General features: G+C 42.4%; 1 protein-coding gene across 1 annotated transcript in view; it reads left to right on the forward strand.

The window, feature by feature from the left end:
• The window catches only part of LOC122786649 (chloride channel protein 1-like), a 35,086-nt gene that overhangs the window by 716 nt on the left and 18,850 nt on the right, over positions 1-15,520 (forward strand). The window contains exons 2-14 of the mRNA XM_044053098.1: positions 3,916-4,207; positions 4,275-4,406; positions 5,242-5,370; positions 5,490-5,623; positions 6,335-6,412; positions 8,355-8,433; positions 9,028-9,153; positions 9,297-9,381; positions 9,719-9,820; positions 9,928-10,012; positions 11,049-11,207; positions 13,645-13,714; positions 14,607-14,717. Coding sequence (XP_043909033.1) covers positions 3,916-4,207; positions 4,275-4,406; positions 5,242-5,370; positions 5,490-5,623; positions 6,335-6,412; positions 8,355-8,433; positions 9,028-9,153; positions 9,297-9,381; positions 9,719-9,820; positions 9,928-10,012; positions 11,049-11,207; positions 13,645-13,714; positions 14,607-14,717 — 1,582 coding nt within the window. The remainder of the gene's footprint in view (positions 1-3,915; positions 4,208-4,274; positions 4,407-5,241; positions 5,371-5,489; positions 5,624-6,334; positions 6,413-8,354; positions 8,434-9,027; positions 9,154-9,296; positions 9,382-9,718; positions 9,821-9,927; positions 10,013-11,048; positions 11,208-13,644; positions 13,715-14,606; positions 14,718-15,520) is intronic.

Raw genomic sequence — 15,520 nt, forward strand, 5'->3', positions numbered from 1 at the left:
ATATTCACATTTAAGAAGCTGAAAAATGACAGAAAGTTGAAAATATTCACATTTAAGAAGCTGAAAAATGACAGAAAGTAGAAAATATTCACATTTAAGAAGCTGAAAAACACTGATCTTGTCAGGACCTCAGTCCTCATGAGGTTAAGTTTAGGACTAAGATTTTAATTGAAATGAAATTATGGTGTTAAGATTAATGCAGAGTATTATGTGACTGACCACTTAATATATAATTTGATGTAATTTTTTTTAATAATTTTCATATCATTTTTGCATCATAAATACATGTGTGTGTTATGTTAATGTTTAAGGAACTTGTAAAAACAACAAAATCTAACAAGTTATCAAAAATGTGAATGATCATATTATAGAATATAATGTATGGTGTGTATTTATTTATACAGTAGCTTTGACTTTAAATGACAACATAACATTGAGTTGTGTGGTAGAATGTTAGATAATTGGACAAATCTATGTGTGCTTTTTCAAACTGGATCATATCAGACAAACAGAATTCACATTTCTGTGAGACCTAGTGTGAAAATGTCTAAATGTGTTTACAATAAATACGTTACTTTAGGAACACCATGATGTCATAGCTCCACCTCTTTCTTGCTCTTGTGTTCGTCTTTATTGTCGTCGTCATCTTCTTCTTATGTTTGGAGTTCGTACACATAGCACTAGCTTTATTGTCTTCTCTGTTTTTGTTGTGTTTCTGTGGCAGTGTGTTACAGCGCCACATACAGGTCTCACACATGTACTACAGTGTTTATAGACTCGTCTGTTGGCGGGGTTCTGGAAAACCTTTTAAGAGCGGGGGGAAGAAGTCCTTCCTGTCTGTAAACACTCGAGGGAGGAGGAGGCGGGGAGAGAGGAGATGTAATGGAAACGGGGGAATACAGAGAGACACGGAGAGAGAGAGGTGTTGTGGGAAATGCAATGAGGTTGAGTGGATCACGCCGGATCTAAATTTATCTCAGAGTAGTGTTTCACCGGCAGAGAGAGACACGGAAAGAAAGGAAGCGGAGCAGAGGGCACGGGATGACGGGGGATTAAAGGGGTACAAGTGATTAGTGAAGAGTCGAGTGTCAGCGCAGTCCACAGGGAAGACAGACAGACAGACAGACAGACAGAGGTGTGTAAGTGATGGACACTCAGTCGTGGTGATAACAGACGTGTCACTGAACAGCTGACTGTGTTTACAAACGTGGAAATACCTGAGATGCTCTGTGTGTTTGTTCACCTGCAGTCCCATGACACACACACACACACACACACACACACACCTCTGTCACTAACCTGATTTTACCAGAAACCACATTTATGTGTGTAAGTTAAAATTTGATAAAAATAAACAAACAAATGGAAGTGGAAACAAAAATCAGGTTTTTAAATAAAATAATGTTATTATTACAAACTTAAGAATATATGGTTTTATTTGAGATGTTCAAAAACATCAAATCATCTAAATAAAATCTCTTAAATCCAAAAGCATTTAAATAACATTGCTTCAGTTTTGAATGAAATAGCCTGTTTCATTTTAAAAACACCTGATTACAATTGAGCCGCAGTTTAACTTCTTCAGGTTCCACCCAGGACACTTTTGTCTTAAATGTTATAAATATCATTATTTTTCTTTACTTTGCAAATTTAGAAAGGTTTTATAATTGGAAAAAGGCAAACATGATTTCATTCTTAGCACACAGCAGCAGAGTTAGAGTTGATTTTTAAAGATTTTAAATTGGAAATCGATTTTTAATGGAATTGTGACCCAAGGAATCAGAATAGATTCACACCTTTTTTGTTGTGATTTCAATACTGTCATAAAACATTAGTCAAGTAGTCACGCGTGGTGGTCACAGATCCGTTAGAGACACTTTACTAATCTCTAGTGGCGTTGGATTTGTGCTTATTAGATATTACATCATTATTTTTCATTTCACACCAAAGCCCATAGAGAAAATCAGTGATTTAAGCTCTCAGGGACACAGGAGCTGCTGGTCCTCTGCTGCCTCGTGTGGTTTCTCTGTGTCACTGAAGTAAATCTGAACTCACAAAATAATTAGACATTGGAACTGAGTGATGGAGGCAGTAGTGGATCAACAACTCCTCTGTGTGTGTGTGTGTGATGTTAGAGTCACTGATTTTCTCTATGGGCTTTGGTGTGGGAGAGTGAGTGGTTTACAAACTGTTGTCTGTCTCACAGTGAGATAAAGACGTGAACATGTGACGTAGATTTTGTGGCTAAACTCTAAAAACACTGAACTATCTCTTTAAACCCAGTCAGTGTTGGATGTTTGTAACCCGGGCTGAGGCAGACTGGTTTGGGTGTGAGGAGGAAACACTTGCTTGGGTCGGCAGCAGCAGAATAGTGTGTGTTACACAGTGTGAAGAGGAACCGCGTGGCTCCGCCCACCAGGTCACAGGATCTGTGTGTGTTACACAGTGTGAAGAGGAACCGCGTGGCTCCGCCCACCAGGTCACAGGATCTGTGTGTGTTTGTTTTCAGTGACGGCTCGTCGTGTTTTTCACTGATCACATTACTGCAGAACTCTTTAGGACCTGTCAGCACCAGTCGTCCTCATGGAGACCAAAACCTGGTCCAAATGAGGCAACACCTCACTTCTGAGGAACTGGTTAAGTTGAAGTCTACGATTTGAATTGTGGTTATGGTTAAGGTTAGTGACAGAACCTGGTACCTGGTGTTTTTTTAGTACTGCTTTAGTCGTCACTGAAGAGTCGTGAGCACGACGTCAAACAAACAATGTCTAACTGGAGATCAAAGTTAAAGACTTAAGTCTACTTAAAGTTCCCAATGTACTTAATGTTCCAAATGTACTTAAAGTTCCCAATGTACTTAAAGTTCCCAATGTACTTAATGTTCCTAATCTACTTAAAGTTCCCAATGTACTTAATGTTCCAAATGTACTTAAAGTTCAATGTACTTAAAGTTGTACTTAAAGTTGCAAATGTACTTCAAGTTCAAATGTACTTAAAGTTCCAAATGTACTTAAAGTTCCCAATGTACTTAATGTTCCAAATGTACTTAAAGTTCCCAATGTACTTAAAGTTCCCAATGTACTTAATGTTCCTAATCTACTTAAAGTTCCCAATGTACTTAATGTTCCAAATGTACTTAAAGTTACCAATGTACTTAAAGTTCCAAAGCTACTTAAAGTTGCAAATGTACTTCAAGTTCAAATGTACTTAAAGTTCCAAATGTACTTAAAGTTCCCAATGTACTTAAAGTTCCCAATTTACTTAAAGTTCCAAATGTACTCAAAGTTCCGAAGCTACTTTTCCATTACATTACATGTCATTTAGCAGACGCTTTTATCCAAAGCGACTTACAATGGAATTGAGTACAATTAGCCAGGGGTGGAGTCGAACTTGCGACCATGATGTCTTGCGCACGCAGAGTACCAGTCTTAACCACTGAGCCACTCCACCCCCCTACTTAAAGTTCAAATGTACTTAAAGTTCCAAAGCTACTTAAAGTTGCAAATGTACTTCAAGTTCAAATGTACTTCAAGTTCAAATGTACTTCAAGTTCAAATGTACTTAAAGTTCCAAAGCTACTTAAAGTTCAAATGTACTTCAAGTTCAAATGTACTTAAAGTTCCAAAGCTACTTAAAGTTGCAAATGTACTTCAAGTTCCAAATGTACTTCAAGTTCCAAAGCTACTCATAATTGAAAGAAGCAATCTCAACTGGTTTTAATTTTCACAGCGTTTGTCATAAAGTGACATGTTTGTGTTTCAGCAGCAGCTGTTTGACATGTTGCTCCTGTGTTCTGCCTAAAAGAGACTCCAGTCTCACAGGATCAGGAACCAGCTGTGTTTAAACAAACACTTGGCTGTTGATCACACGTTCAGTAAGTCCGTTAACGGGGATTTTTACCCGTGTGATTGACAGCTCTATGGGGAGTATCAGGAAAACCAGGGAGGCTCCAGCAGACGCGAGGCCACGCGCCTGCTAGCAGAGAGACAGATCAAGAAACATGGCAGCCATCCTCGCGGCCATGCCAAGACGCGGCACGTGCACGGTCGCCGCTGCCAGAACGGCTTCCACGGTCGCCACGGACACCACAGCAGGCAAAGAAACCGCCGCCAGTCCAACATGGAGGCGGAGGCCGCCGACGAGCAAACAGCCGAGCCGGACTTCACGTCCTCTCTGAAGAAGAGACGCTCGTACTCCAAGTGTCGAGGTGAGGAGCGGTGAAGGAGGTGTTCACAGGTGTGTGTGTGTGTGTCAGCTCCTGTGCTTTCTGTCAGACTGTGTAGCACGGGTGCAGCAGTTCCTCGTGACCAGGTTGGGAGAAGACTGGATCTTCCTGGTTCTGCTGGGCATCACGATGGCACTGGTCAGCTGGACGATGGACTACGCCAGCGCAAAGAGCCTGGAAGGTAAGGACGTACCTAATAATGTGACAGCTGTCTCTGCAGAGCCCAGCTCACACTACGGGAAAGTGTGAAATACTGGCCAGCGTGTCTGCTGAGGAGAAATTCAACATCTAACAAACAGACAGCACTGAGACAGTTGAAATGGAATCATTCTTATACTTTAAAGTGAAAATGTTTAGATTTTCTCTGCACACTGGATGTGATGTGAATATACGGACGAAGCTGCCGATCAGAAACATTGCATGACAGTATGTTTGAGACCAGAGCAGATGGTGATGGTTTTATAGTTTTTTCTTTCACCAGCCGGAAAAATAAAAGTCGCAATTTCACGCAGAGAAATTAAGCGTTGAGTGGACACATGTTTTAAAAAATATTCCAAATGTGTGAATAATTTGTAGGAATAAAACGCGTCTTTGGACCCTCATGTGCACGATAAAGCGGGAGAAGATGGACGGACACTGGAAAGCAGAGAAATACTTGTCGTTAAGGTAGAACCTCAGGACTCGCACGGAGCGAGCGTCCAATCACAGACGAGATTCACCGTCAACGGTTGAATAACTTGGGAAAAGGAGCAGAAGAACTCAGTCACTGAACATTTTTAACAGTTCTACAGCGGCCTGGTTATCATGACATTTATGAAGTGGCAGAACTTGCATTTTGACCATGTAATTACACTTTGAACGTGAACCTTTACTTACCACGTCACATGTTGAATGCTAAAGTGACAGTCCGTCTTGGTGTGGTGTGAATTTGTCTTCACGTGGTTCTCATTTCATGCCTTTTCTCTCCTCTTCTCTCCCCCGTTCATCTCAATCGTTCCATCGCGTCACTCCTTCAGCGTATAAGTGGATTCACGGGGAGCTGAGGGGGAACATCCCCCTGCAGTACCTGGCCTGGGTTTCATATCCCCTGATTTTCATCCTCTTCTCCTCCCTCTTCTGTCACCTGGTTTCTCCTCAAGCGATCGGTCTGTACCCCTTCCTCCAACCTTCCTCCTCCTCGTCCTCCTCCTCATATTTGTGTCCTTGTTCGTATCGGACGCTCATGGAAGCTGCGACTCTGAACGAATGTCGCCCTCTGTTCCAGGTTCTGGGATCCCAGAGTTGAAGACCATCCTGCGAGGCGTTGTCCTCAAGGAGTATTTGACCCTCAAGGCCTTTGTTGCTAAAGTTATTGGTCTGACCGCTGCTCTGGGCAGTGGAATGCCAGTCGGTAAAGAGGTGAGTCGACACAGATTTAGAAACCCTTGCGTCCTTTTTATGGCAGGTGTGTGTTTTTGGTGATATTTTTTTAATTCCCATTATAACCTGGCTCTTGGTTACAGCTTCTTCCCCTTTTGTGTAATTGTGATTATTTGTTTTGTTAGTATTTATCTGATCATCGGTCTTCAGTCAAAGTGTATTTATGCCACACTCCTTGGATGTTTAACCCCGTCATGATTTATTGGAGCAATTGATATTTTGAGAACTAGATCATATTTATTGCTGCAACCTTTAATCCATCCCTTGGAGGGTTTTTGGGCAATTCTCCCTCACATTCCTGTTGTTGCTCAGTGTCCAATAACACTTTGTGTCAAAGAAAAAAGTTGCGTTTGCCACCCTAGGTTCAAAAAATGTACCCAGTAAATAATTATATTTTCACAGATTGTGACATCTAATTACATTTTTTTTAACTATTATCAATTTAGACCAATTTTTTGCTCTGGTATGCATATCATTTTTCTGGTAATCCAGTAGGTGGCAGTGTTGTATTTTAATTATGTCAGTTTATACAGGACATGTTGATGATCAGCACTAGTATTTTTTTAATGCAATACAATGAACAAATATCTTTAATAGCAGTTTTAGGAAGAGGGTATTTGTGTACTTTGTACGCCATATACATGACATTAAGTTGATTGTGTCGCCTCTTCCTCCTCTTCGTCCACTCAGGGTCCTTTTGTCCACATCGCCAGTATCTGTGCTGCCGTCCTCAGCAGGTTCATGTCCTTCTTTTCAGGCGTTTATCAGGTAAGTTAATGTCATGTTACACATTTATATTTGTGTATATATATATATATATATATATACATATACAGTGCTCAGCGTAAATGAGTACACCCCCTTCGAAAAGTACCATTTTAAACAATATCTCAATGAAAACAAAAACAATTTGCAAAATGTTGACAAGACTAAGTTTTATTTAACATCTGTTTAAGTTATAACTTGAAAGTAAGGATAATAATATAACTTAGAGAACAAAATTTATAGTTTTACTCAAATTGGGGTGATGCAAAAATGAGTACACCCCACTGAAAGTCTCTGTAGCAAGGCTAAATTTTAGACTACAAATGTCCAATTTAACAATAATCAACCACAGGTGAGTCTAACTATTCATCACACATGTGTCCAGCAGACAGTTGACTATAAACCCCTTCCCATTTCATGTTGTTAGCAATGGCACCACATGGAAGAGAAATGTCTCAAGATTTGAGAAAGAAAATAATTTCTTTACACCACAAAGGTGAAGGCTACAAGAAGATCAGCAAAGCTTTACTTATCAGTCAGAATACTGTAGCAAAAGTGGTAGAAAAATTTAAAAAAGATGGAACTGCAACCATCTCACAGAGACGTCCAGGTCGTCCACGGACGTTAACACCTCGACAGGAGCGTCTCCTGATGAGAAGGGTCAAAGAAAATCGGCATGCAAGTTCACTGCAGTTATCCAAGGAAGTAGAAAGCCAAACTGGGGTGACTATTTCCCGTGACACAATATGGCATACACTGCAGAGGAATGGCATGCATGGGTGCCGTCCCAACGGAAAGCCTCTCCTAAAGCCCAGGCACATAAAAGCCTGCCTAGAGTTTGCCAGGGCCCATGCTGACAAAGATGAAGACTACTGGGACTCTGTACTTTGGAGTGATGAGACCAAGATAAATGTTTTGGGAACTGATGGCTTCAAAACTGTATGGCGTCGCAAAGGTGAGAAATTCAAAGAAAAATGCATGGTGCCTACAGTGAAACATGGTGGTAGCAGTGTCCTTATGTGGGGCTGCATGAGTGCTGCTGGTGTCTGGGAGCTGTGTTTCATTGATGGCATCATGAATTCACAGATGTTTTGCTCTATACTGAAAGAAAAGATGCTACCATCACTCCGTGCCTTTGGTCGTAGTGCACTTTTCCAACATGACAATGATCCTAAACACACATCGAAGGCCACTGTTGGATTTCTGAAGAAGAACAGGTGAAAAGTGATTCAGTGGCCAAGTATGTCTCCTGATCTGAACCCAATTAAACACCTATGGGGAATTCTGAAGAGTTGAGGATTACTCTCCATCGAGCATCCAGTCTCTAAAAGAGATAATTCTTGAATGGAAAAAGATTGATGTAGCAAAATGTTTCCAACTTGTTCATTCCATGCATAGAAGACTTGGTGCCGTCATTAAAAATCATGGAGGCCATACAAAGTACTAGGTTTAGTCGTTTTTGTTGTGGGGTGTACTCATTTTTGCATCGCCCTTATTTCAGTAAAACTGAAAAATGTGTAATCTAAGTTATGTTATTGAACTTACTTTCATGTTTTAAGTTTAACAGATGTTATATAAACTTATATATATTCAACATTTTGAAAATAGTTTTTGTGTTCATTGAGATATTGTTTAAAATAGTACTTTTCAAAGGGGGTGTACTCATTTACGCTGAGCACTGTATATATATACACACACACATAGCACTGGGGGGACTTCAAGACAATTATAAAAGACAGAGAAATAAGCTCAATAGGTTCTTGTGATTGCACTGTGTAATCATGTCAATCCCACTCTTGTTTTCCTGCAGTGTGTGATTGTATTTTGTGTCTTGTGTGTTTGGAGTAACATTCTGTGTTTATGCGTGTATGTGTACATGTCACTTTTCCACCGTCTCAACCTTCTCTCCTCCTCCTCTTCTTCCTCCTGCTGTCTGGATCAGTAGAATCCATACTGTTATACAGACATCCTGACAGTAGGCTGTGCTGTTGGGGTGGGCTGCTGCTTTGGTACTCCACTGGGAGGTAAGCTGCCTCTTCTCTTGCTCTGACATCTTCCCTCTGAGTTTTTGGTTGATATATTTGGCAGAAAGAGGTTAAATTTTGTAACTTTGGATTTAAATGTACTTTTGTAGTTTAAGATATCAATTAAACCAGCTTTAGGACACTTAACAAAAGATTCACTGAATAAACTCTGCACCAGCTTAAATTTATGATAAGTTACTACAATTTATCTCAGACTTTTCTCTTAGGAAACTGACGTTTATTTCCCACACCAAAGTCCATAAGAAAATCAGTGATTTTAGCTGATGGGGACACAGGAGCTGCTGGTCCTCTGCTGCCTCGTGTGGTCACTTTGTGTCACTGAACTTAGTGATGGATGCAGCAGAGGACCAGCAGCTGCTGTGTCCCTGTGAGCTAAAGTCAGTGATTTTCTCTCTGGACTTTGGTGTGGGAGAGTGAGTGGTTCACAAACTTCAGTTTGCACAAGTAAAGGTCTGTCTAACGGTGAGATAAGATGTGTAGATTTGATCAGGTGAGTCTGTTGTTCAGAAGCTTAAGTCGCAGGTTGCTTCCTGTTTTCACTTCCTGTTCTGTGTTTTTGTTTCCTGTTACCAGGTGTGCTCTTCAGCATCGAGGTAACATCCACGTACTTTGCAGTGAGAAACTACTGGAGAGGATATTTCGCTGCCACCTTCAGTGCTTTCATCTTCAGAGTCTTATCAGTGTTTAACAAAGACGCAGGTATTTACCCTCAACACCCTTTTTCTATTAATGTGTACTTGGCCTGTCTTCCACTAGATGGCGTTCTCCTCCAGCATGTATCAGCACACTGTCTCATGTCTGTGTGACCTGCTGCTGTAAATGAAATGCTTCTTCTTCTTCAGTCACCATCACGGCTCTATTCAGGACAAACTTCCGCATGGATTTCCCCTTCGACCTGCAGGAGCTGCCGGCGTTCGCCATCATCGGGTGAGCGGCGACAAAACACTGAGACTCTCATTTGAAATCAGTGTGTGTAAAATGCTTTTAAAACTAACATATTGTATATAATTGCACTGCAGTGCTGAGAGTGGAGACTGAACGTTTTACTTTTCTTTGTGTGAGATGGAAAAAACTGCGATACAGATACCGATATCAGTCATTTTCGACCATTTCTGAACGTATGAAGCTGTGAGCAACACATTTAAGACGTCATCATTCTCCAAGTGTGTCACATATATTCTTCTAGCAGGCCAAACATGACTCAGCTAAAATGCTTTTTTGCTGATGATCCAGTATCAGACTGATGTTTGTTTTGCATGTGCAGGATTTCCTGCGGGTTCCTGGGAGCGTTCTTCGTCTACCTCAACAGACACGTGGTGCTGTTCATGAGACGACAGAACGCCATGACACGCTTCCTCACCAGACAGTGAGTCCTCACACACACACACACACACACACACACAGAGTGGGATTATTTAGATAAACAGTGAAGTTTCATTCATGTTTGTTTTGTTGTTTTTTTCCTCCTCTCAGTCGTCTGTTGTTTCCCGCCGTGATCACGCTGCTCATCGCCACCTTGACCTTCCCTCCTGGCTTTGGACAGTTCATGGCTGGAGAGGTCAGAGGTCATGTGGTGTAAACAGGGATGAGGATGAATGTTGCTGTTGCTGAAACTTCATTAGCATGTTTTTAAAAACACCAGCAGGGAAAGAAAGGTGTTTATTTAGCAGAGCAGATGCTTCGTCGTCTGATTACAGGCGCGTTCACACCAGTTGATTTACTTGGAAAGTCCACTTGGTTTGTGGAGGTGTGAACGTGCAACCCAACTCTGATGTTCTGCTCGTATGTGGCAGAAACAGAAGTTCTGCACTCACCGATCCTCAGGTGAGGAGGGGCATACCAGGGGAAACTTGGAGCGGCTGAATGTTGCAACCCTCACACGTACCAGGTCTAGTGGAGACTGTTAGATGTGAAAACCACCAAACAAACCCGTGGTGGTGCTCTGACCGTGGTGGTTGTGAAGCAGGCGTTGAACCCACCACTCACCAGCTTAAACAGCTGCTTTCACAGCCTCTCTGTTCAGTCTGAGCAGGAAGTAGAAACAGGTGAAGTGAAGTAGTCACTTGTTGTGAGTCATGTGAAGAGAATGAGTCACTGGATGCAGTCATCAGTTCACGTCTCTGTCTTCTTTGTTGCTTTAAAGGGGAGAGTATGGTTTTTTTTTTTTCTGACGAGATCTGACGACGCTACAGCTACAACCTCATAAAATCTATGTTAGTTTACGTCTACCATGTCTTGAGAACATGTTCACGTCTTTATCTCACCGTTACATGGACTGAAGCTTGTAAACCACTCACTCTCACACACCAACGTCCATGGAGAGAATCAGTGATTTTAACATCACACACACAGGAGTTGTTGATCCACTGCTGCCTCCATCACTGAGTTCTAATGTCTGATTTTAGTGAATTCGGCATTTGAAATATTTCATTTAGACTTAACTCAGTGACACAAAGTGACCACAGGAGGCAGCAGAGGACCAGCAGCTCCTGTGTCCCTGTGGTCTAGAATCAGTGACCTCTCTCTGGACTTTGGTGTGTGAGAGTGAGTGAGTGAGTGAGTGAGTGGTGGTCTCTCTCTGGTTCTCTCCTCAGTTGATGCCCAGACAGTGCATCAGCTCCCTGTTTGACAACTTCACATGGACAAAGATCTCCGGAGCTGCTCCTCCTCCAGTGGGTCTGGGTCTCTCTGCTGCCTGGATCCATCCTGACGTCAGCGTCTTCATCATCCTGCTGCTCTTCTTCATCATGAAGGTTTGTGGCTGCTGAGTGTGTGTGTGTGTCTTCGACCAAGGTCAACAGTGCTGAAAACCTGCTGCTGCTCAGCTTTTCTTCTGTTTTCTTTCATGACACACACACACACAAATAAACTGATACACAGCATCTTTTACGGAGACCAGTTCAGACGTCAGAGACCAGGTCAGACGTCAGAGACCAGGTCAGACGTCAGAGACCAGTTCAGACGTCAGAGACCAGTTCAGACGTCAGATCAGAGTGTGTGTCTCTGTCTTTGTCTCACACACACACACACACACATGCACACACACACACACACTCCTCCTGTTCCTGATCAGAGTGTGTGTCTCTGTCTCACACACACACACACACACACACACACACACACCACACACACACACACACACACACACACACACACACACACACACACACTCTCTCCTCCTGTTCCTGATCAGAGTGTGTGTCTCTCTGTCTTCATCACACACACACACACACACACACCCTCTCTCCTCCCAGCCTGGGATCAGAAAATTCTTGTCTCTCATCACACACACACACACACACACACACACTCTCCTCCTGTTCTTGATCAGAGTGTGTCTCTGTCTTCACTGGCCACACACACACACACACTGTCCTCCTGTTCCTGATCAGAGTGTGTGTCTCTGTCTTCATCACACACACACACACACACACACACACACACACACTCTCTCCTCCTGTTCCTGATCAGAGGTGTGTCTTCTGTCTCTATCACACACACACACACACACACACACTCTCCTCCCTGTTCCTGATCAGAGTGTGGCCCTGTCTCACATTGACACACACACATTGACACACATTAGACACACACACACATTACACACACACACACACACACTGTTCTCCTCCTGTTCCTGATCAGGAGTGTGTGTCTCACTCTCTTTTCTCTCAGGATTTGTGACACTGTGTGTGTGTGTGTGTGTGTGTGTGTGTGTGTGTGTGTGTGTGTGTGTGTGAGAGACTGTGAGGATGAATGGTCACAGTCTTGTGATGAGAGCAGCAGCAGTGATGATGATGATGATGATGATGATGATGATGAGTACAGAATAATAATCCATGCTGGTGAAATTACAACAAAGATAAAGCTCAGCGTGTGGTCTCTCTCACACACACACACACATTCTCACCCAGCAGTCTTACTGAGGACACTCATAGACCTAACACATTCCAAGCACCTTAACCTAAACACAATTCTTTAACCCTAACCCCAAAAAAGCTCTTTAAAGCTGTGAAGACTGCACAAAATGTCCTCACTCGTCCTCACAAACACGCACATACAAGAACACACACACACACACTTGTAGGAAGGTAATGATTACGGCTGCGAGCTGTCGGCTGTGGGAGAACAAAGCATGTTATCAGACGAGTGGAGACAAACACAGGGCTCACACTGAGGAGGAGGACAGTGCTGGTGCTCTGCCGCTTCACTGGACCAGCTGCTGGTCAAGTGCCTTGCTCAAGGACACCAAGTGTGACTGGGTTCCCCTCCCACACACACACAGTGTTGCGCATGGTTTTTTCTTCTACATAACTACGCAAAGGAAGACAAGGACTTGACTTAAACTCTTGTTGCTATGCAACTCACCCTCTTGGAAGTGATGTAATTAGTATGAGGCGTCAGTCACCTGCTGCAACAAGAACAGAAATGTCACAGGTGTTTGCAGTGTGGTTGTATGAGGTACTGACATTTAGACGTCATCTACAGAACATGTTCACGTCTTTATCGCACTGTTACAGGAAACTGAAGTCACTCTCCCACACCAAACACACAGGAGCTGCTGGTCCTCTGCTGCCTCGTGTGGTCACTTTGTGTCACTGTTAGCAAAGGATTCCAACATTAGAACTCAACAGCTCCTGTGTGTGTCATGTTAAAATCACTGATTTTCTCTATGGACTTTGGTGTTGGAGAGTGAGTGGTTTACAAACTTTTTTTGTGTAAAATGAAAGCGTCAAACACACATTGTTTTTTTCTCACAGTTAAAAAAAAAAGAAGGTGTTTTTTGTAAACAATCACTCTCACACCCACACACACACACACACACTCACTCACTCTCCCACACCAAAGCCCATAGAGAAAATCAGTGATTTTAACATCACACACACACACACACACACACAGGAGTTGTTGATCCACTGCTGCCTCCATCACTAAGTTCTAATGTCTTATTTTGTAAAATTCGGCATAAAAAATCCTTTGTTTAGATTGACCTCAGGGACACAAAGTGACCACATGAGGCAGCAGAGGACCAGCAGCTCCTGTGTCTGTCACGAGCTAAAATCACTGATTTTCTCTATGAGGTTTGGTGTGGGAGAGAGTTTCCTGTGTTCTTCAGATGTCGTACACTGCGCTGACGTGCTCTTGTGTCTCAGCTGGTGTTTTTAATCATGTCTTTGTTCTATGTGACAGTTCTGGATGTCAGCTGTTGCCACCACCATGCCCATCCCGTCCGGAGCCTTCATGCCTGTCTTCATACTGGGTAAGATTCTGTGTTCATGTAGCATCGTAAAAACATTCTGTACAACCAAAACTCTAATTAGGAAAAGTTCCTAAAGTTCTCACTTTTCTAAAAAACTCTCATAGACCAGTTTTGACAGGAATCTGTTTATCTGTTTGTTTACAACAACTTCTCGTGAATAAATTCATCTCACGGATGTTGTGTGTGTTTATGTTTGTGGTTTTAACAGCGTTGTCCTTTTGCCCGTTTATTTAATCATTTATTTAATGAAGGTGAAAACTGTGGAATGAGTTTAACATTTGTATAATTGTGAACACATTTGCTTTTGTTTTCTGTCTTTTTAAAATCCACTTTTGTAGTTCAACGACTGATTTACAGTCCGGTCTGTGACCCGCACTCAGGATTAATCTGTCCATTATTTTCTTAATTAATCGTTGAGTCAGTTTGTCATGACGTTACTCAAATGTCTTGTTTTTGTCCACAAACTAAAAATCATTCCGTTTTAATGATTTCTTTAAGAAACCAGAAAATATTCACATTTAAGAAGCTGAAAAATCTGAGAAACTGTTTTAAGTGGAAAAAAAACCTTTAAATAGTTTTAGACGTTTCATTTAATAATCAAATAAAGGTTTCAGCCCAATCTGTGACACCTGATATTATTTTGAAATTGATAAATTGTTTGGTAAGTGAATTAAAACTTAATTTTATGCATGTTATTCAATAATATACACGTAAATCTTCACTAAAAGTTTGGCAAAATTCAGTACATTAGTTTCGGGACTCTTGTTTTTAGTGGCCCTGTCTGTCTGTCCGTCCGTCTGTGTTTCTGCACTTGCCAGTATGACCAGCAGAGGCCGACAGAGGCTTATTGTGTGAGTGTGGTGAAGTCTTCCGTCTCTGTCTCGTTGTGTAGGAGCTGCGTTCGGGAGGCTGGTGGGTGAAATCATGGCCACGCTGTTTCCTCACGGGATCGTGTTTGACGGCATCTTGTACCGCATCATCCCCGGAGGGTACGCAGTCATTGGTTAGTTTCCCTTTCCTCCTCCTCTTTGTCAGAGTGTGTGGTCACTTCTTCTCTGACAGATACAGTGGGTACGGACACATAGAGGTCATAACTGACCATTCTGACACGTCCTAATTAAACATATTTGTTCAGTACGTCCTCCATGACCGGAGCACAGACTCAGTCTGATACAGTCACATACAGCAGCTGTTTATGCAGCGATCAGCGGTGGATCAGTGGTGCTGTCCTTAAGTGTTTTTAACTGATTTACAGTTGGACAGTGTTCGGCTCCATCCTTATGTAGGACGTCTCTTCCTGTGACGACACTCTCGCTGTTTTCTGCTCACGCTGCCATGTGTTTGCCTGTGTCTCATTTGCATATAAAGGGACCATGCACAACACCAAGCATTCTGAAAGGGGCGGGTTTAGCAGGGTTATTGAACTACTATGATGCTTATTATGGTACCTTATGGTATTTTGACCAAAGCATGTCACTGACATGTTCATTAGGACACCAGGGAACTATTTTAATGGGGGAAATAGGGTATAATGTCTCTCTGTACACCAAAAAGTTCAATCTTGGTCTCATCAGACCAGAGAATCTTATTTCTCATAGTCTGGTGGAGGGCTGCAGTGATAGTGGACTTTGTGGAACTTTCTCCCATCTCCCTACTGCATCTCTGGAGTTCAGCCACAGTGATCTTTGGGTTCTTCTTTACCTCTCTCACCAAGGCTCTTCTCCCACGATTGCTCAGTTTGGCTGGACGGCCAGGTCTAGGAAGAGTTCTGATCGTCCCAAACGTCTTCCATTTAAGGATTATGGA

The sequence above is a fragment of the Solea senegalensis genome, linkage group LG20 (genome assembly GCF_019176455.1).
Source record: "Solea senegalensis isolate Sse05_10M linkage group LG20, IFAPA_SoseM_1, whole genome shotgun sequence".
In the NCBI taxonomy this organism is placed as follows: domain Eukaryota; kingdom Metazoa; phylum Chordata; class Actinopteri; order Pleuronectiformes; family Soleidae; genus Solea; species Solea senegalensis.